The sequence below is a fragment of the Amia ocellicauda genome, chromosome 9 (assembly GCF_036373705.1).
Source record: "Amia ocellicauda isolate fAmiCal2 chromosome 9, fAmiCal2.hap1, whole genome shotgun sequence".
NCBI lineage: Eukaryota > Metazoa > Chordata > Actinopteri > Amiiformes > Amiidae > Amia > Amia ocellicauda.
The window spans coordinates 36,594,070-36,614,596 of record NC_089858.1 but is presented as its reverse complement, the minus strand read 5'-3'; the positions used below and the strand labels follow the sequence as shown (position 1 = coordinate 36,614,596).

At 44.8% G+C, this 20,527-nt stretch overlaps 2 protein-coding genes across 2 annotated transcripts; one reads left to right on the top strand and one right to left on the bottom strand.

The window, feature by feature from the left end:
* Positions 1-442: 442 nt before the first annotated feature.
* Positions 443-8,008, top strand: usp39 (ubiquitin specific peptidase 39). The gene is made up of 13 exons (XM_066714330.1): positions 443-671; positions 1,193-1,274; positions 1,430-1,524; positions 1,877-2,013; positions 2,326-2,478; positions 2,695-2,920; positions 3,188-3,262; positions 3,793-3,860; positions 4,085-4,273; positions 4,547-4,689; positions 4,836-4,971; positions 5,266-5,352; positions 7,000-8,008. Exons 1-13 carry the CDS (start codon positions 617-619, stop codon positions 7,048-7,050), a joined length of 1,497 nt encoding a protein of 498 aa, XP_066570427.1. The 5' UTR covers positions 443-616; the 3' UTR covers positions 7,051-8,008.
* A 383-nt stretch (positions 8,009-8,391) lies between these two features.
* Positions 8,392-19,875, bottom strand: sftpbb (surfactant protein Bb). Its single transcript, XM_066714333.1, has 11 exons — positions 19,751-19,875; positions 16,696-16,835; positions 13,559-13,633; positions 12,622-12,747; positions 12,302-12,436; positions 11,895-11,975; positions 11,293-11,476; positions 11,041-11,183; positions 10,700-10,780; positions 10,265-10,375; positions 8,392-10,138 (listed from the first exon to the last, which is right to left on the bottom strand). Exons 1-11 carry the CDS (start codon positions 19,797-19,799, stop codon positions 10,103-10,105), a joined length of 1,161 nt encoding a protein of 386 aa, XP_066570430.1. The 5' UTR covers positions 19,800-19,875; the 3' UTR covers positions 8,392-10,102.
* Positions 19,876-20,527: the final 652 nt, after the last annotated feature.

Sequence of the window (20,527 nt, the reverse complement as noted above, 5' to 3'; positions counted from 1 at the left end):
ATGCAACACCACAGCTCGGTCGATTACCTTTACTATCGCAGTGTGTTCCCTTCAACCATGTTGGCCTTTTTATTATGTATAGTATAGCATTCACTATACACGTAAATAACACGTTACCGCCATAGAATATCGGCAACTTGTCTATAATGTGCATGTTTGTAGCTGCGTATACGTTGCTTTCATACAACACTTAACTGGTGCCATTCGGGCTCCAATGACCTTTATACACCCTGTTAACCGGTTCACACTTTGAGCCAAAATGGCGAACGCAGCGCTACAGCTTCAGTGGTGTTATCGACAATATATACATATATTAAATAAAACAATAATACTATGCAGAGTCATATTGTGTTCACCGTCATTGTCATTAAAAGTCTCGTCAATTGTAATGTCTAGCTCTGCTGTTACCAGCGACACTTTTGCTCTGCCCCGCGTGTTACACTGCAAAGCACGACACGGGTTGTAACTCAGGGCTAGGTCTTGGTCGGCCTTTATTTTTGAACGAGTCGATGGTTGGTGAATGGTTTTCTGTGACCGGGAGTTTCAGTATCTGTACATGTTGCACAAATAATATTTAAAATACATACGGTTGAGCCGGCGTTTTTTAACTGGAGACATGGTGACTGTAAAACGAGAGAGGGATATCGATCTGGACGACGAGGAAGATGAGCGTGAGTACATTTAACAACACAAACACTGCAAAACACGAGATTACAACTATAGCAAGTTGCATACATACAGTGGTCTGCTAGCCTAGCTAACCTAAACCTGTGTACATTTCCTGTACCAAGTATACTTAAAGCCATACACTTAAAATAAACCGTTTTAGCATACGTTGCAAAAACGTGTTCCCCCGATCTCTGAATCTGAAAACATGAGAGTGACGTCGAAATTGGCAAATGGTGTAATTGCTGTTATACAGTTTAGAAAATCAGAAACGGTTACTGTATACGTGGGTCAGTCCTCATGGTATTAGTTGAAAAGTGGGTTATTGGCGATTGCAGAATTGAATATGAGTTGTATGTCATGGTGTGCTATGGAAGTTTCTAGAGTCACTGTGTTGAGTGTTTCTCGGGATGTGAAGACTAGGTTTGTACAACAGATACGGTTTGGTTTTCAACACGTGCAATTATGTGCATTCAAGACTACTACTAATAAAGTTTTTTTTTTTAATCTGCTTTCTGTCCATCAGTCCCAGCGAAATTAGGACGGTCGCAGGATGCCCCTGAGGACCACAGGAGTCGGCACTGCCCCTATTTGGATACCATTAACAGGCAAGCCAGCACTCAAGCCAACTAAACATTGCCCACTTTCACAGATCTATTAAACCTACCTGGTCCAAAAGGGGTGGTACAGTATGCATGGTTTTAAAATGGATGGAGTTTAATGGAGTATAATACCATTGCCTTTTGTTTTTCATCTTCTCTAGGAGTGTCTTGGATTTTGACTTTGAAAAGCTTTGCTCCATCTCTCTGTCTCACATCAACGTCTACGCCTGCCTGATTTGTGGCAAATACTTTCAAGGTGGGAGATGGTCCTTTCACCAGAAGGGGATCTTTGATCTCCTTGTGCACTGCTTAATATTTCAGCACTGTTTATAGAGTTTATGGTCTTGAATACTGGGGAATTGGACTAAGGCCTAGACCAAATCAAAACCCTGGCCTAGCAAAAATTACAAACCTGTACCAGAAGCCACTTTGCAGTACTTAAAAAATAAAAACGTGAATTTGTGATTCATGGGAATGTGAAAAGTTTTGATTTGGTCCAGGCCTCAGCTGCAGGGACTGTAATAGCCGGAAACGGGTGTCGTTTATGTGGTGGAGAATGAGATGGTCCTCTCGCTGGCCCTGACCTCGTGGTGTGTGTGTGATTGCAGGTCGCGGTCTGAAGTCCCACGCGTACACACACAGCGTGCAGTTCACCCACCACGTCTTCCTCAACCTGCACACCCTCAAGTTCTACTGTCTCCCAGACAACTACGAGATCATCGACTCTTCCCTGGAGGACATCACGGTGAGGAGCTGGGACCTGCCTGGGTCAGAGGCCCGTTTTGTGTCATGTGCTTGAAAAAAAAACATACAAAGAAAAGCCTAGCCCTGCTCATGCAGTCTAGTATTATTGCCCTTGAGAGCATGCATGCTACCTTTGTTTCGGAAAGGACTATAAATACATTGGTACCTGTGTGTTGCCTTGATATTTTCCATATTGTAAGGTAAACTATGTGGACCTCGGCTGTGAGGGAGACAGTTGCTGTAGGTTTCCTGAGATTTCCCTCTTGCTGTATTCAAATGCAGTTGTGTTCATTGCATGCCTTTGCCTTTCCAGTATGTCCTGAAGCCCACCTTCACCAAGCAGCACATCTCCAACCTGGACAAGCAAGGCAAGCTGTACCGGGCTTACGACGGCACCACCTACCTGCCGGGCATCGTGGGCCTGAACAACATTAAGGCCAATGACTATGCCAACGTAGTGCTGCAGGTAAGACCGTGGTGTACACAGTGAACGAAGGGGTTATAATCTCATTTTTAGCCCCTAGATTGTTGAAAAATTGTATGCTGTCGTGTTTTTAATACAGATGTGTAACTGTTGTTTTGCTTTTATTGGAATGTGCTTTGGGATGTGCTGACATGAAAGGTGCTATAAATAACTAATTATAATGTTAAATTAACTTTAACCATGCCCCCCCCACCCCAGGCTCTGTCCAACGTTCCGCCGCTGAGGAACTACTTCCTGGAGGAGGAGAACTACAAGTCCATCAAGCGGCCGCCCGGCGACATCATGTTCCTGTTGGTGCAGCGTTTCGGCGAACTCATGAGGAAGCTCTGGAACCCCCGCAACTTCAAAGCCCACGTCTCCCCCCACGAGATGCTGCAGGCCGTGGTGCTGTGCAGCAAGAAGAACTTCCAGATCACCAAGCAGGGTAAGTGCCATGCAGTCCATGTCCTGTTGAGGGGCCCTACACTGCAAACACCTGAGAGGGATTTGACTGCAACCAGAGTACTGGCCGTGCACAGTGTTCCCATTGTTCTTGCAAGCCACGCACAACCTAGTTATCGGTTTTATTATTGTTATTAAGATGTATGTTTTGTGCAAATGCCATATTCAGTTCTGATTCAGTACCTGTGGGGTGAGGATACAGTATCCCAGCATTCCCTGACCTATGTGTGTGTGTGTGTGCTTCCTGCAGGTGATGCTGTGGACTTCCTGTCCTGGTTCTTGAATGCCCTGCATGGAGCTCTGGGGGGCACGAAGAAGAAACCATGTGAGTGAGCAATTGGGGGAGGAAGGGGATATGTATATATAAGAATTATTCTCTTCTTGAGGCTTAAATGAATTCAGAAACGCCTGGCCAATGAACTGTGAATTGACCTCCTGTTGCTGTGAGTTGACCTTGGTTCCCACAGGCCAATGGGGGATTTTCATTCTCTAAACCAGTGTGCGTGGGGGGTGCTGACGATTTTATAGGCCATAGTAATTTTGATTTGACTTACTGATATGAATTTAATTTTGGGTGGTTTACAATGTCTTATTTTATAAACAATTAAAAGTTGAATTGGCACACCTGCAGCCCCTGGACTCCCATCACGCAATCCCAGGGTGGCACTCCTGGTTAAGGACACCTGCTCTAAACCCAGCTCAGTGTGGCTTATTGTAGTGGTACTTCAGTTGGGATTCCATGGATGTGCAGCTGTGATACGGGGTGGTATTGACAGAGGAACTGCTAGGAAGTTGGTTTGCCCTCGGATATCAAAGCACGGAGCGGAGTCTCTGAGCCCTTTCTCTTCTCTGCAGCCAGCATCACCAAAGTCTTCCAGGGGTCTATGCGCATATTCTCCAAGAAGCTGCCACACCCTGACCTGGTGAGTACAGCCACTGTGCGCTGTTAGTTTTTAGTTTTTTCCCTCCACTTATTTCGTTGTGGCCATTCCGACATTTTTAAAAACGGGAGAAGTCTTTTTTTAAATAATAGAAAATATGTTTTTACAAGATGCTTGTTTGACCCTTTGAATATACACATTTAAATGTTATGGCTGTTAATCTGCGGAAGAATAATCCTGTCTTGCTTTCTGCCTCTGTCCTGCAGCCGCCGGAGGAGAAAGAGGCGCTGCTGTCCAACGACGAGTACCAGGAGAAGATGTCGGAGTCTACCTTCCTGTATCTGACCCTTGACCTTCCCACCGCCCCCTTGTACAAGGATGAGAAGGAGCAGCTGATCATTCCCCAGGTCCCCCTCTTCAACATCCTGGCCAAGTTCAACGGCATCACTGAGAAGGTACGGCTCTCAGCCCACAGCCTGGCTCTGCACTCGGGCCCTCGCTGTAGCTGGAGGGAGGAGGGAGGGTGACTCCTTTCCTCTGATCCAAAAACTGTGATCAAATTAAATGTCACCTCCAGTCCACTGATCCGTTTATATATTTTTTGACAATGTTTAGAACAGACCCTGAGCTGTGAATAGCATTCAAGGCTGTACTGCTCGTGGTTCCAGGTGGCCCGTCCTATTTCAGTCAACTGTGTCTCACTGCGATTGCTGTCTTCCTTCCTTCAGGAGTACAAGACCTACAAGGAGAACTTCCTGAAGAAATTCCAGCTGACCAAACTGCCTCCTTACCTCATCTTCTGCATCAAGCGCTTCACTAAGAACAACTTCTTTGTGGAGAAAAACCCCACCATCGTCAACTTCCCCATCACGTGAGTCTGGGCTCCGTGACCCGCCGGTGTTACTGGCACATTCGGAAGACGTGTGTGTAATGTTTTGGGTGCTCGTTCTCATGAAACATATTTGAAAAGATGTTTGCTGTGCTGATGACTTGACCGTGTCCCTCTGTGTGGCCCAGGAACGTGGACCTGCGCGAGTACCTTACCGAGGAGGCCCAGGTCACAGAGAAGAACACCACCTATGACTTGGTGGCCAACGTGGTGCATGATGGGAAGCCCACAGAGGGGGCGTACCGGATCCACGTGCTGCATCATGTAAGAGCTGCCGTGCGCCTCCTGAGGGGAGAAGGCTCGGCACGGCCGCCTAAACTCCCCTTATCGAGGAGCCCTGTGGCTGTGGCTGCACTTGTTCTGTTTTTACATCTCATGTTTGTTCTTCAGTGATTTTGTTCTTTTGTCATGGTGATCCTGTGTGATTTCTGTGATGTCACTATTTGACAGTGACAAGTTGGTTAGTGTTGCAGAAAGACAAGTAAACCCTGCCTGAGCGTCTCTGTTGCTCGTTCTGTTGGTCATGTCTCTGACCCGGTGCTGTCTGGTGTCTGACAGGGAACGGGGAAGTGGTACGAGCTTCAGGACCTGCAGGTGACGGACATCCTGCCCCAGATGATCACCCTTTCTGAGGCCTACATTCAGGTAACGCACTGCTGCTCCCTACACCCATGCCTGGCGAGGCACTGGGTCTGCTGGCCGGTTTAGAGCCCAGTTGGAATTAAAAGCAGCAGATACAGGGGGTCCCCTAGAGCCAGGGTTGGGCGGCACTGATGTACTAGGTGCCTTACTGTAGTACCATTAACTCTTATATATAAATACAATTAAAATAAATAAATAGAACAATTACCTATGGGTAGGGCTGGGCGATATGACTTAAAATCTCGATATTTTTAGAAGTTTGGGCGATACACAATGTATATCTCGATAATTCTTGTTTTTATCCAATCAATAAGACCAAAGACATTCAAACTACAATTATTTTGTTAATCCTCCAATAAGCAAAACTAACAAATACTACATGCAGGCTGTCATGGTAAATATATGCAGAATGCAACACATTACAGGGCAAGTGTTGTGTGATTACTATTACGTGTGTTATGTTGTTATGGGATATATATATATATATAGCTATCTCTATACACACACACACACACACATATATATACATAAGTTTAAAAATAGCTGGCGTTACAATAGTTTTAATAAATCTTAAATGCGGGGTGCCTTATCCCAGGGATTTTATATAGAACAATTATCCGGTCAAGGAAGGACAGCATCTCCCGTCTCAAAAATTATTTGTTAGAGAAAAAGTGAACATCATAATGCTTACGCGTTTCGACTTATCTTCCTCAGAACACATATATACATATACACATTATGATTTACTGTCACATAACAACAATAACACAAGTAATAGTGATCACGCAACACATGCGCTGTAAAATGGTACAGATTCAGGTAGATTTAGCACCCCAGGTTAATAGTGGCGCATTAACATCTACTAGACGGAGACATTTCTCCTCTGACTGTCGCGTCTCGATTGTACTTACAAGTACAGCACGTTGTTAATACAAAATAGTTATTATTATTATTATTATTATTATTATTAATAAAACTGTTGAACCACTTCATCTTAATAAAAAGAAAATTATACTTTCTGCATGTGTTTGCATTGCTTTCCAATTCATTAAAATGAAAACAAACTTTTATTGTTTTTATACAAATGATATCAGTCTAAATTAGTGGGGGTGGGGGGTGCTGCTTGCAGATCGAGTTCAGCCCGGCGACGAGAGTGGGACGGACCGTGTGTGCTTGCGCATTAAAGTATCTCTTGGTTGTGTTGGTTATTGTGTGTCAGGTCTCTCTCCTCATGTCTGTCTGTTTCTGATGGACATTTCTTGCCGCATCTGACACGTGTGGAAGAACCGGGAAGAATGCAAAGCGTCCTAATGACGAAAAATACTGCCGTAAAGATTGCAATTTGCAACACCACGATATAAACGATATAGCATAATATTAAATGATAGATGTTTTTCTATCGTCATACGATATATATCGTCATATCGCACAGCCCTACCTATGGGGATGTGCTTCTAAATGTGGAAAATCCCACTAGGAAACATTTGTGCTTGTGCTATGCAGTCTCTCCAAATGCTGTGTGCACAAACTGGCTGTGTAGGGGCAGCACAGATGGGACTCTGGAGAAATCAGCCAGCCTAGACTGATCTTTAGATGTAGTGTCGTCGTCCCAACTGAGCAGTTCTGAATCGCACTGTTTTGTTTTTGCAGATTTGGAAGAGGAGAGAGAGTGATGAGGAAGACAACCACAAGGGGGCATGAGCGAGCGCTGACACCCTGCTGCAGGCCAGGAGCTCCCTGTTGGCACCAGCCCACACAGCTAAGTGTTCGGGACACGCTCACTGCTAGTCCCCAGTGGTTTTACTCCTGGTTGTATTTCTGGTCACGCTTCTTGACTCACTTCAAGGGGACTGTGAGCGAACCTGAAGAATCCCAGCCGCTGGCCACATTTTAATTTGATTTCTTTTATTTCCTATTTTTGTTGCGTCTTGTGGTTATCTTCGGGTTGTGTGTGTATGTGTGCCATTCTCAAAGAAACAACAGCAAAAGGAAACTGCCAGTCTAAGCTGAAGACTGCAGCTGTGGATTTATTTGTTTTGCCCTTTTTTTCCCTTCTGTGTTCTGATGTTTAATAAGAAAGCAAAGAAAGAAAAATGTAAATAAATTTCTCTAGAGAAAAACAAGACTTGTGAACTTTTGGGGGTGTTTTTTCACTGCCATTCTGGTCTGAAACCTGTAAGCAAAGACAGGACCTGTATTCCTGGTCATTTGCTTGCTGTTCTGTCTGTCAGCGAGGGTGGTGGGGGAAACAGCTCTTCAAGTACAATAAAGATCTTGGGATTGGTTTTAACCTTTTGAGCTGAGCAACTGGATCACCATATGGCAATCAGATCAGTATTCAGCCTGCAGGAAAACCACTAGAATGTATTAAAGCATCTTGTTTTTTCCCCCACTTTCCTATTGCCCACATTGATTTAATATTTCTTCTAGAATCAAAACAGTTTTTTGTCCAGCTCAGCTTCTCGAGGTCAGGGGCAACTGTTGAACCAGCTCCACTCTTGAATACTTTCCCATTGGATGGTTTCGGCCCTCAGCGTCACTTTGCGTTAGGTGAGCAGAGGCACACGCTAATTATAGTTTTTCGTATTGTGGTATTTGTTCAGCACGACTTGTATGATAAACATGTGAATTCTCATTAAAATCAACCCCTTTGTAAAAATGTTCTTCTTAAGTGTAAATGCATTAAGATGTGTCATGACCTGTTACTAAAGAAAAAGGCAGCCTGGTTTTTAAACAGTGTTCAAGATTTTCCTTGAATCCAGTTCAGTTGCCTTGGAGTTGGCAACAAATTGGAGTAATATTTTGACTTTACAAAGTAAATGTTGCACTAGAATTAAATTTAGTAATCGAATAAGGTTTACATTTTTCATGTGGGCAAGGGTTTGAGTTAAGAGTCCCCAGTCAACTTACACTCCCATTAGGGTGTGTGTGGTTTGCATTGAGTTTACGAAGATGTGGATTGTTGTTTTGAGTATTGTATACAGACTTAGTGATTCATATTTTAATGTGTTCTTCAGCAGTGCTTGAATGAAAACAAGGCCCTTGTCACAAATCAATTATAATTTTAATCAGACAAAGCCAAAAACCCAATATACAGATCAATGCTGCACTAGGTACAAAACAATCGTTTGACAATATGTCCCCTATTAAAATCAACTTAAACAAATTTAAAACAAAAATCTGATTTCACCAATGCAAATAATTGGCACATGATTAAGCACACATTTCTCTTGCTGCAGAGCAGTGATGTTTAAAACTAGAAAATAATTCCTGGAAGCTTATTGCATAATGTGTCCCCCCAATCCATTCTGGTACAAGATGCAAATTTGAACTGATTAAGAGACTGGGTGCATTTGTATTACTTCAGATTTTGTTTTGTAGCAGGACTTCGAGCTGAATATTGTCATTGCCTGTCCTTTAGCAGCTTAACCAGGCCGGCTGCAGGCCCGCGCATCTCTCGTCGGTGCGGTGGAGTTTGTCTGTGCCACTGTTCTAAGAATGCAATTCAGAACCACCCAACCGTCCAACTCTTTGACACCTGTGTATTCACAGACAGGAAATCTGATACACAGATGTTCTTGGGCATAACGACAGTATTCCTCAAATGTCTTTCACGAGCTTTGCAATGCAATCAAAGTAGGCCCCACACCTATTCAGTTTCCCTAAAATACGTTGTTAGTGGTTAATTAAATCGCAGTGATTCAGCCCGGGGGCACACCTCACACACGTTGCGTGTTCCCTTAGTCACCACCCCCCAAAAATAATTGTGAGTTTTATTTAAAAATTTTAACTGAGCAAAATCAAGGCATAACAGACTTCTAGTAGTGCATGAGCGAGAGGAAAATGAGAAAAGTACATTCTGTTTTGTAGAGAGAAGAGCAGAAATGGCACTTCAGTCAGCTCAGGCATGGCTGCTGGCGGCCCAGAAAAAGGGAAGCGACAGAGAGAGGACTGGATTCGGCCTGCTTTCTATGAACGCACTGCGGCTTTAAAGTGTAACCCACATTAATGAGGGAGAGTACAGACAGGCTAATATTCACTTCAGTGAGTGTGTGTGAACGAGTGCGTGAGTTTGTGTATGTTTGCATACAGAATCCTGCAGTGATCTCCGGCGCAGGGCCCTGGCTGCTCTTTGATTTGTATATCTGGACTGTGGTGCTGTGCTCTTTTCTCCGGAGTGTGAATCTGGAGAACTTTTAAAAGCCTGGTTCTATTCCACAGACAAGCAGGGGACCTATGCCAAGATCCCGCTCTTTCAATAAAGCCCTGATGTCAAACAGTGCTGGGTGCACACACCAGGTCATTCTGTCATGCAGAGCCCAGCCTAGCCTTGTGGACAAACTGCCTATCTGTTGCACAAGTGGATTGGACAGTTGCACCACAATGAAACACAGAGGACCATCCTGTCTGCCTTTAGGATCTTTCAAGGTTCAGTTCAATGTGAGTTTTTGGCACCAGTAAAATGCAAGTAAACAGACAAGCACACCATGCCGATTGCCCTCATATTTGCCAGTGTCGCTTATTTTTTCAGCCGGGGGACAAAAACAAAATCACAAAACCAGCAGTGTAAGTGAAAGAGAGAAAGATAGAGGGAAAGGGAGAGAGACAGAGCACACTATAGTTGTCTTCAGTTCGCTGGACACAATTGCCACAAGGATAGCAGGGGTCGGTGCAGATATCTGCCAGTTGAAGCCAAGGGTGGCACTGTGAGCTGGCAGGGTCCCCGAGTCCAGGCACTGCAGGCTGTCCGCGCCTACTTCCACACGTGCGCCTGGCAATGCTCCACCGCCTGGAAAACACAAATATTTGAATATTGAACTCAGAGTGGCTGTGGGTGCGTGTGTGTGTGCGCGTGCAGGGGGGCAGATGAAACAACGCAACATGAACAACGTCCGGACATCTGCTGCTGACTCACGTTGCACTGGGAGGCACTATGCATATCGGTGCACCAGTAGGAGGGTCCCCAGGTACATTTGTTTTCTCCAAGCAGGGGGACCTTTTTCACTGTGGCGCAGGCCTGGACTTCCTGTGTGGGAGGATCATGCAAATGTTACCTGGCAGTAGGCCCAACATAGGTTTAAATGGAATGCTTTGTAATGATTATTAGTATTTATTTATTTAATATTTGCCTTATAACTTTGTGTGAGATGACCTGTCTTGCTGAGCAACAATAGCCTAAGTTAACTACAGTACAAGATACAGGCACAAATTCAGCATTGCTGTGCATTCAAAACACAACTGCTACTGCTTCCTCACACTCTTTGTTGTTAATTTCAGTACAGCTCGAGCCCTGCTAGTTGTGAATCCAGAAGGGTGGCCTGTGTTTGGGCAGCGAACAGACCGCACTCACCCTGCACATGGTGTGAGTGTCCCACGGCTTCGCCAGCACCTTCAGCAGCTTGGGTTTGTACTCGTCGGTGAAGTTCTTGCACTGAAATAGAAAAGCACAACGTTACCTTGCTCATGAAAAACATTTCACTTTTGTTTCATTTTATTGTGATTAAAAAACAAACAAATCGGTGCTGTATTTTGGAAACAGCTTCCAAATACAATAAAACGTCCACGCAGATTGGCTGCCAAGGGGAGCTCTGCTGCAAAGCCTTAAGCAAGCCGATCAGTTTTGTCCCATTGCCCAAAGGACCAGTGTGAGGTTCCTTGTGGCTGATGTTTCATTGAGGACCGTGCACTGACCGCAGGGATGGCAGAGGGGTAGTAGTGGCACACGGTGTCCATGACGGCCGCGGTCTGGTCCTCGGTGGCATTGGTGCCCAGGGTGATCTGTGCCAAGGCGGTCACACTCAGACAGGCCTCGCAGTCCGGCTCACTCACGGCGGCTGTGAGAATGTGAGAAATGTGGAGAATTATCAGCACTGTTTATTAATATTAGTAGTTTTCTGTATTAGATGCTTGGGGCTTTCCACACGTAACAAACGCCTCACTTGCCTAGAACAGGGCTCTCCTCAGTCAGGCAGAGGTGCAGCAGGAAGCAGATGGTGTGTGGAGCCATGGAGGCCAGCAGGTACTCCAGCACAGTCTTGCCATAGGTGTTCACAAAGTTCTGACACTCCTCGGCATACTTTGCAGGCAGGTGGGTGCAGACCTCTGCCAGCAGGTGGACAATGGCTTCCTACGGGACACCAGGCACACGGGAGAGGAGAGAGAGGTGATGTGAGAGCAGGGCCAGGGTCTGAGCGTGGATTCATCTCTTGTTCATTCTTGCGTACAAGCAGATGTTTCTGAGTAAGTGTGTCACAAAGTAGTCCCTCGGGTTTATTATTAACACGACACCTGCAGACCTTATTCCAGAAGCTGCTTACGTCACTGTGAGCAGTTACTTTCTATGATTTTTACTCCAGCCACAGTGTAAAAGTTTATTTAGCTTTTTTCTGCCTTTTTTCGGCACAAACCCGCTCGGTTTTGGTTGCTCAGGTCGAGGCCACGTTAGCGGCACACCTTATTTGGGGGTGTTGGGTGGAGAGGAACCCTTTTCTAAGTGCGTTCTTAAAGAAGACCTCGGTGGGAGGCGTGTGGTTTTTGCATCTTACCTCGGTCCTGTCCTTGGGCAGCAGGTCCTCCAGTTTCTTGATGAGGAGGACACAGAAAGTGCACTGGGGCGTAATCTGCACCTGTAACACAGAGGCGCAGTCAGAGCAACACACCAACACCTGTATCGATTGGTTTCCTGTTTCTCTCGATGAAAAGTTAGCCAACCTAAGATGTGGTGGAAATGACTGAATAGAGTAGAGGTACATAAATAGAAACAACAAACTAAATGCAAGATGACTGTTAGGACTACATTTTTCTTTGTTAGTATTCTAGTAGTGTACTATTCAAATGGTATGGATTTGAATAGTGTGAGATGTGGAGTGGGCGTTCTTGGGGGTGGCGGGGGGGAGAGCTTCCGAATAGCTTAAAAAAAAGTGATGTTTGGGCAAGTGCTGTGCCCTCTCACCTCTGAGCTTGTGCCCTTCTGAACAAGGCTGTGGCGCAGTTCATCATCTGCAATTTGATTGGACAGCAGCTCCAGATTCCTGGTCTCCGAATGGATGTGACAAATTCCCAGCATGATACATACACTGCCAGGGTTCTGCGTAAGGGAAAGGAAGGAGAATACGCCAACAGCTATGAATGACAGCTGTAGATACGCTTTACCAACCCAAGGCCTAGCATCACTGTCACACAGCCACGGAGATAATGTATGGACTATGTTCATATTTGGTCACACACAGTTGCTAAAGAACACAAGAGACAGAAGGGCGAGTGGACACCTACGACTTTAGTGGTCAGGAAGTTGATGACCAAGGGTATCTTGGTGTCCACCTGTTTGAGGCACTGGGCCCTGGTCTCCGCAGTGGGCAAGCGGTTGCATAACTCTTCCAGAGTATCCTTGATAATCTCCTGGGAGGGATAGAGAAGGGAAGAGTGGAAAGAATCAAATAGCAGGCTGTCAAAGTGACTCTCGATGCTGCTACATATGCTCTGCTGCTAGTGAGGGGGCATATTCTCAAAATGGGCCTTCAGCCAAGCTCTGTATTGTTTAACCCAATCAGGTAGTTGGCTAACACAATCTTGAGGAATGTGAGCTTTCGCCGTGGCCTGCAGATGAATATACATCTTCAGGACTGGACTGGGACTCCGCCAGGTAATAAAGAGGGCAGGTGCGCCACAGCGAACTGTTAAATGATAAGAGGGCAACCGAAAGAGGAACAGTCCCCTTCAGAAGAGGAAGAGAACGCAGAAGCAGAGGGGAGGTAGCTGTGGCTGTATTAATATAGCGCAGTGCTGTCGGAACTGAAAGAGGACCAGTGAGAACAGATAAAAGCATCCGAATAACCACAGGACACAAATAAAGTATATTATATATATATATACATACATACATACATACACACACACACACACAAATATACATATTCCTCTCTTCTGCTTTCTGTTCAGCAAACACAAATTGCGGTTTTCTTTTTGGACACCATGTCCAGGGCACTCTCGCTTCGTTCTTGGCTCGGTGTGACTCTTAAACAGCTGTCCTAGAGAATCTAAAGCCTTGTCAGTGTATTGGGTCCATATGAGTCCATACTGGTCACATTTCTGGTCTTTTGTGACTTTACACCACAGCCACCCTCTTAGTCACCTGACCCCGGGGGTGCCCAAGAGGCCTTCCTGAATGAAAACCAGAAGGCCTCTCAGTTCACGAGCAGGCGACACCCACCTGCGTGTCTGCATTCGACAGCATGTCCAGGAGCAGCTCGAAGATCTGGGCACAGTCCTTGCAGCTGTCGTTGCCCTGGAAGAGAGAGATGGGGAAAGCCCATCCAACACTTCTTTAAATTTCTCCCCAGCACTATCTGATAGCAAGGGCTCGCCAAACCCCAGGGCTCCAGGCAAACTGTAGTTTAAACTCCGCTCTAAAATGGTGTAACTGTACAAATTAGACACTTGGGACATTGCTGTCTTTTTGTTTTTCATTTTCCCTCCCAGGTCTTCAGAGACAGGTGGTTAATAGAGGCCTGCAACACGTCTAAGCCCGTGGAGAACCAGACAAGAACACTGAAGAGTAGCACGACTAACTTGTGTCCTCCGGAGTCCTGCAGGCCGTATGAGGGCATTTCACATAGTTGGTGAGTACAGACCTCCGAAAAAACACTAGGCACATACTCTGTGTAAGTACATAGCTCAGCTGGAATGAGGAGTAGAAGAATCTAGGCTCTGCAGGATCCGGGCGTCCAAAACCCCAGAGCTAGTTGATACCATTTCTGTGACAGCTCTGTCTGGTGTTTTGTGAGCTGGAAACTCATGTACACTGTTTCAGAAGATTCATAAAAATAACATCATAGTATTATTATTATATATATATTTTTTTACATTATAAAAAATAAAAAAAGACAAAACCCAGGAAAGCAGAAGTGAGATTTCTCTCGAACACCAGTACTGTGAGACAAGGGGGGGGTATTTCTGAACCAAAATTAGTCATTAACGTGAGAAGCTGGCTCCCTGGTGACACTGACAGCAAGATCTATTTACGTTGCTCTAATCCTGTATTACGGTCTCTATCTGCCACCCCCCAACCCCCAAAATAGGGCATCAGTTAAAAGCCATTGGTACACACAATTAATTCTGTTTTTATAAGTCTACAGATTTCCCAAGACACAGACAGAAAGGCATGTATCAGTCAATTTGGATTATTGTATTAGTTCAATTCAGGAACTGATCAATACTCTAATTTCTCACAATATATATATTTTTTGGGAAGTTGGGGGCTGATCTACGGAGCCCTGGGGCCACGTGAATGAAAAAAAATAGAATTGACGACTTGTAAACTAGAAACTTTAAAAAACGAATTTGTCAGTTTAAAAAAAAAAATTTCAACTTAAAAACAACGAAATTGCCACTTTAGAACTCCGATCATTGAGGTGTAAGGGGTATGTGAGGTGTATGCATTGTGCCTCAAAAATCTACAAAATGCTTCAAATAGCAGATCTTGTAAGATTGTACTTTGGACTTGTGATTAGTAATAAGGAGATACTGGCAATATTAGCGCATGGTCATGGTGTTATTCAAAGTTGTGTAACTTATAAGAGATTGCCTAATCTTGGACTTTACAGGAGAAAACCCTATTCGGACTGTGATTTATACTAAATGAAATTGAGAAATCAGGACAGATGCTGGGTTATCGGTGGTTACATCTACATGCAATTCAAAGAGGTTTATTGTGACACCGGGTACGATAAGACAGATTCAAAATGTAATTGATCCACAGGGTGCACTACTCAGGTGAGCTCGCGGTTTACGAAGACGGCAATACTGCAATATGACAAACTAAAACCATATGGTATCACAATTGGTGGTCAACATGTCAGCTGAATGGAAGCATTCACTATTAGTCATATATTTCCATATCTCAAGCTATACATATGCAATCCATGGTATTGCATCCTTATAGTTGCCCGTCTTTCCTCTCTAGAAAGGAGCCATGTTTATTTACACTTTTGAGTTCATGAGTCAAAATTTCATTATTTTATGTTGAAATTTATTTTTAAAACCCCTAAATTCCCTCAGACTAAGAGCGCCGCACATGACATTTGAATTGGCTGTATTTTGAACCGATAGCAATTTGCTCAATCACACGTATCCTCTGAACTATGGGCACCTGGGATCACTCCAAATAAACGAGTGTGTTGGGAATACTCTCCGTCTACGGCTGCGCGATGAACCCTGATCCCAGCCTAATCGGCATCTGGGGATGGAGAATACTGTAGCAGGTCGGCAATTAGTGTGAACTCCCATAATTCACTGCAACTGCCTGGAAATAACCAGTTATTATCTTGGTAAGTCATCATCGGCGTTATGCGGATTGTTGTTGAGGGAAAGTGTTGTCTGAACACTGAGCTACAGTGTCGGTATTAAGAATTATGTCGGATGTACAGTAGTGTTGCTGTTTTCAGTTAAACCATCGTGTGAGATTGGAAGTTAATTATGGCAGTGTCTTAACACGGCGGCGCTTTCTATTGAGAGCAATTCATTGAAACCTCCAATACACTATATATCCCAGAATCCACAGCGGGATGAATCCGGGAATTCCGTTTCTCTGAAAGAGGTGATTAAAAGTCTAAAGGTAAGGTTTCACCAAAAGGAAAAGTTGAATACTTCCAATGATGCAAGGTTGAATGAGGCATGCAGTTGTTTTGTTCTGATATTTGCCATTCGCATATTGACATTTCAGAATCAATAGTTTTATTCCAGTTACCTTGAAATCCTTCACTGTGCAAACATTTCCAAACATGCATGTGGTTAAAAATACTTAGCTATTATTGTTAATCATTCTATGCTGTAATAATGTATATATTTTATGTCAATAATTATTTTTTAAAGGTCGAAATTTCAAGTTTGAAAGTCGAAATGCTAACTTTTTTTTTTCCTTTCACGTGGCCCCAGGGCTCTTCTGTAATGATCAGACCTCGTGGCCAATAACACACTTGCAGCCCAACTGCCTGATCAGTGAGTTTTAAGACTAGTAATTGAAGTTAAATGAATGCAGGTCAGTATATCCAGCAGCTAAAGAAAACAAAGTACATATTTGTGCAAAACTAAAAAGGCCTCTGCTAAACAACCAGTTTAAGTTCACTTGAAGTGATTAGTGTGGCTCTCCAGGAGTAATTTAGATAGTACATTTCCCATTCCCACACCTTCTCTGCTCCCAATAACACTGGTACTGGTTAGGCCAGTGTGCTTCAAATCCAGTTCAGGTGCCACATCGTCCAGTAGGGTATATTCTAAGTCACATTAACTTGTAAAAGGGGAACAGGGCAGGAATTGCTTCAGATGAGTGAATAATTAGAACTGGCTCACCACAGTGCCGGTGTCCTTCTTCCAGACGGTTTGGGTGCACTGCTGTAGTGCGCCGCACTGTAGGGCGCTGCGGACATCCTGGCACCAGAACTCTGGGCCCAGGGCACAGCCGGCACGCTGTGGGACAACTCCTGCCAGCACTGGGGGACAGAGCGACAATGACACAGGTTAGATCAACACCTCTGCCCCCCCAGACACAGCATCCCAGCTGCGGTCTTGGAGGGCTGGCATCTATTAGTGCTTGCAGGTCTCCTTAAATCAGCAGCAGCTTCATATTTATTACATTTGTTTGGTGAAGGGAACTCGATGATTTAAATGAATAGGAACTGGTGTTCAGAGCAAATGCCAACTTCCTTTTGAGATTCAGTACTGGGCAAGTAGGGCTCTCTCTGCACTCCCACTGCTGAAGAGCTAAGAATTCTCCTGGTTTACCTTACAGCTGAACTCAAGGGAAATTGCAGCCAAAGGAAATAGCTGCAATATGACTCCATGCTTATTGATTAGCTGAAGTGCCCACACTGTAGAAAAACATCAAAAAATAATAATGTGCATGATGTTGGTGAATTACAGCATTTTTAATGTAGTATCTGTCAATTATATAAGATAATTATATTAATAACATGGGGACTTAAATGGTGTCAAACTGATCATCCTGAGAAAGGCAAAAACGTGATTTAGGGGAAAGCATGTTATGTGACAGCAGGAATATACCCCGATCAGCCATAACATTATGACCACCTGCCCAATATTTTGTAGGTCCCCCTTTTGCCAACAAAACAGCCCTGACTCGTCGAGGCATGGACTCCACTAGACCTCTGAAGGTGTGCTGCGGTATCTGGCACCAAGACGTTAGCAGCAGATCCTTTAAGTTGCGAGGTGGGACTTCCATGGATCGGACTTGTTTGTCCAGCACATCCCACAGATGCTCGATCGGATTGAGATCTGGGGAATTTGGAGGCCAAGTCAACACCTTGAACTCGTGATTCATCAGACCAGGCCACCTTCTTCCATTGCTCCGTGGTCCAGTTCTGATGCTCACGTGCCCATTGTAGGCGCTTTCAGCAGTGGACAGGGGTCAGCATGGGCACCCTGACTGGTCTGCGGCTACGCAGCCCCATACGCAACAAACTGCAATGCACTGTGTGTTCTGACACCTTTCTATCAGAACCAGCATTCACTTTTTCAGCAATTTGAGCTACAGTAGCTCGTCTGTTGGATCGGACCACACGGGCCAGCCTTCGCTCCCCACGTGCATCAATGAGCCTTGGCCGCCCATGACCCTGTCGCCGGTTCACCGCTTTTCCTTCCTTGGACACTTTTGATAGGTACTGACCACTGCAGACCGGGAACACCCCACAAGAGCTGCAGTTTTGGAGATGCTCTGACCCAGTCGTCTAGCCATCACAATCTGGCCCTTGTCAAAGTCGCTCAGATCCTTACGCTGCCCATTTTTCCTGCTTCTAACACATCAACTTTGAGGACAAAATGTTCACTTGCTGCCTAATATATCCCACCCACTGACAGGTGCCATGATAACGAGATTATCAGTGTTATTCACTTCACCTGTCAGTGGGCATAATGTTATGACTGATCGGTGTAATTAATTAATATAGCTAGTACATTATTTAACACACTAGCACGCACATTCATTAAAGGCAATGTGTACAAAGGCAATGACTTGTTTTTGTTAAAAAGGGGAACCCCTAAATTCCCTCAGACTAAGAGCGCCGCACATGACATTTGAATTGGCTGTATTTTGAACCGATAGCAATTTGCTCAATCACACGTATCCTCTGAACTATGGCCACCTGGGATCACTCCAAATATTGGGAATAAGTGTTGGGAATACTCTCCGTCTACGGCTGCGCGATGAACCCTGATCCCAGCCTAATCGGCATCTGGGGATGGAGAATACTGTAGCAGGTCGGCAATTAGTGTGAACTCCCATAATTCACTGCAACTGCCTGGAAATAACCAGTTATTATCTTGGTAAGTCATCATCGGCGTTATGCGGATTGTTGTTGAGGGAAAGTGTTGTCTGAACACTGAGCTACAGTGTCGGTATTAAGAATTATGTCGGATGTACAGTAGTGTTGCTGTTTTCAGTTAAACCATCGTGTGAGATTGGAAGTTAATTATGGCAGTGTCTTAACACGGCGGCGCTTTCTATTGAGAGCAATTCATTGAAACCTCCAATACACTATATATCCCAGAATCCACAGCGGGATGAATCCGGGAATTCCGTTTCTCTGAAAGAGGTGATTAAAAGTCTAAAGGTAAGGTTTCACCAAAAGGAAAAGTTGAATACTTCCAATGATGCAAGGTTGAATGAGGCATGCAGTTGTTTTGTTCTGATATTTGCCATTCGCATATTGACATTTCAGAATCAAGTTTTATTCCAGTTACCTTGAAATCCTTCACTGTGCAAACATTTCCAAACATGCATGTGGTTAAAAACACTTCGCTATTATTGTTAATCATTCTATAGTGTAATGATGTGTTTTGTGTGTATAGCATGGCGCTGTAACCTTAGGGCATATATATCGCAGTATTTTAATTTTAAAATATGGCGTTAATTTAAACAAACTTTGGAGGTGAATATGGTTGTAATTTATTTACTGTAGTAATATTAAAGTACTAATATCTAACAATGCATTATATATAGACAGATCGTTAGATATTAGTAACTGCACCGTCACTATCTCCACTGGTATTACTAGAATATACAACACGCTTTAAAAACTGAACTGGAGTCTGAATGTTTGACTTGATTTTCACGAGCGGTCGCGCAGGGTCTAATTGAATCTGATCCAATCAATGTATTCAACTGAATCACATCGGTGCGCTGAGCCGGCCCTGCGGGTGTGGGTGGCCGGGCTCGGTCGGTGCCGGCGCTGCCGTCCTGGACGCGACACTCGCACCGCGACGCCCGATCTCATCTAATGAAGGCATCGGGCAACACACGCCGTACTGTGTTTTTGTAAAGATGTATTGTGTGCCAGGATGACTCTGTGAAATGAAACCCCGGAGCTGATGTCTGGATCCGTGTCCTTACCTGAGCTCAGCGCGGCGCAGAGGCACATCACGGCCAGCTGGGCTGTCATCGTCGGGGAGCGGACAGCAATGCGGGCTTTGTTATTGCGCGCAGGCACGTCCTGTCATAACAGGAAGTGCGAGTGGCAGATGAGCCAATAGCGAGACGGTATTTTACCAGTGGGCGGGTTTTAGACGAGCGTTAACCAATGAGGAGGTCTCAATTGCGATTTCAATTTAGTTTTTGAGACTAGAGGCGCTGCGCTGCACCTGCTGAAATTGCAGCATGCTAGGCATTCATGAAACTCGTATGTAATGTTATCTACGCGTTTCATATATACTACACACCGATCAGTCATAACATTATGACCATTGACAGGTGAAGTGAATTACACTGATAATCTCGTTATCATGCCACCTGTCAGTGGGTGGGATATATTAGGCAGCAAGTGAACATTTTGTCCTCAAAGTTGATGTGTTAGAAGCAGAAAAATGGGCAGCGTAAGGATCTGAGCGACTTTGACAAGGGCCAGATTGTGATGGCTAGACGACTGGGTCAGAGCATCTCCAAAACTGCAGCTCTTGTGGGGTGTTCCCGGTCTGCAGTGGTCAGTACCTATCAAAAGTGTCCAAGGAAGGAAAAGCGGTGAACCGGCGACAGGGTCATGGGAGGCCAAGGCTCATTGATGCACGTGGGGAGCGAAGGCTGGCCCGTGTGGTCCGATCCAACAGACGAGCTACTGTAGCTCAAATTGCTGAAAAAGTGAATGCTGGTTCTGATAGAAAGGTGTCAGAACAC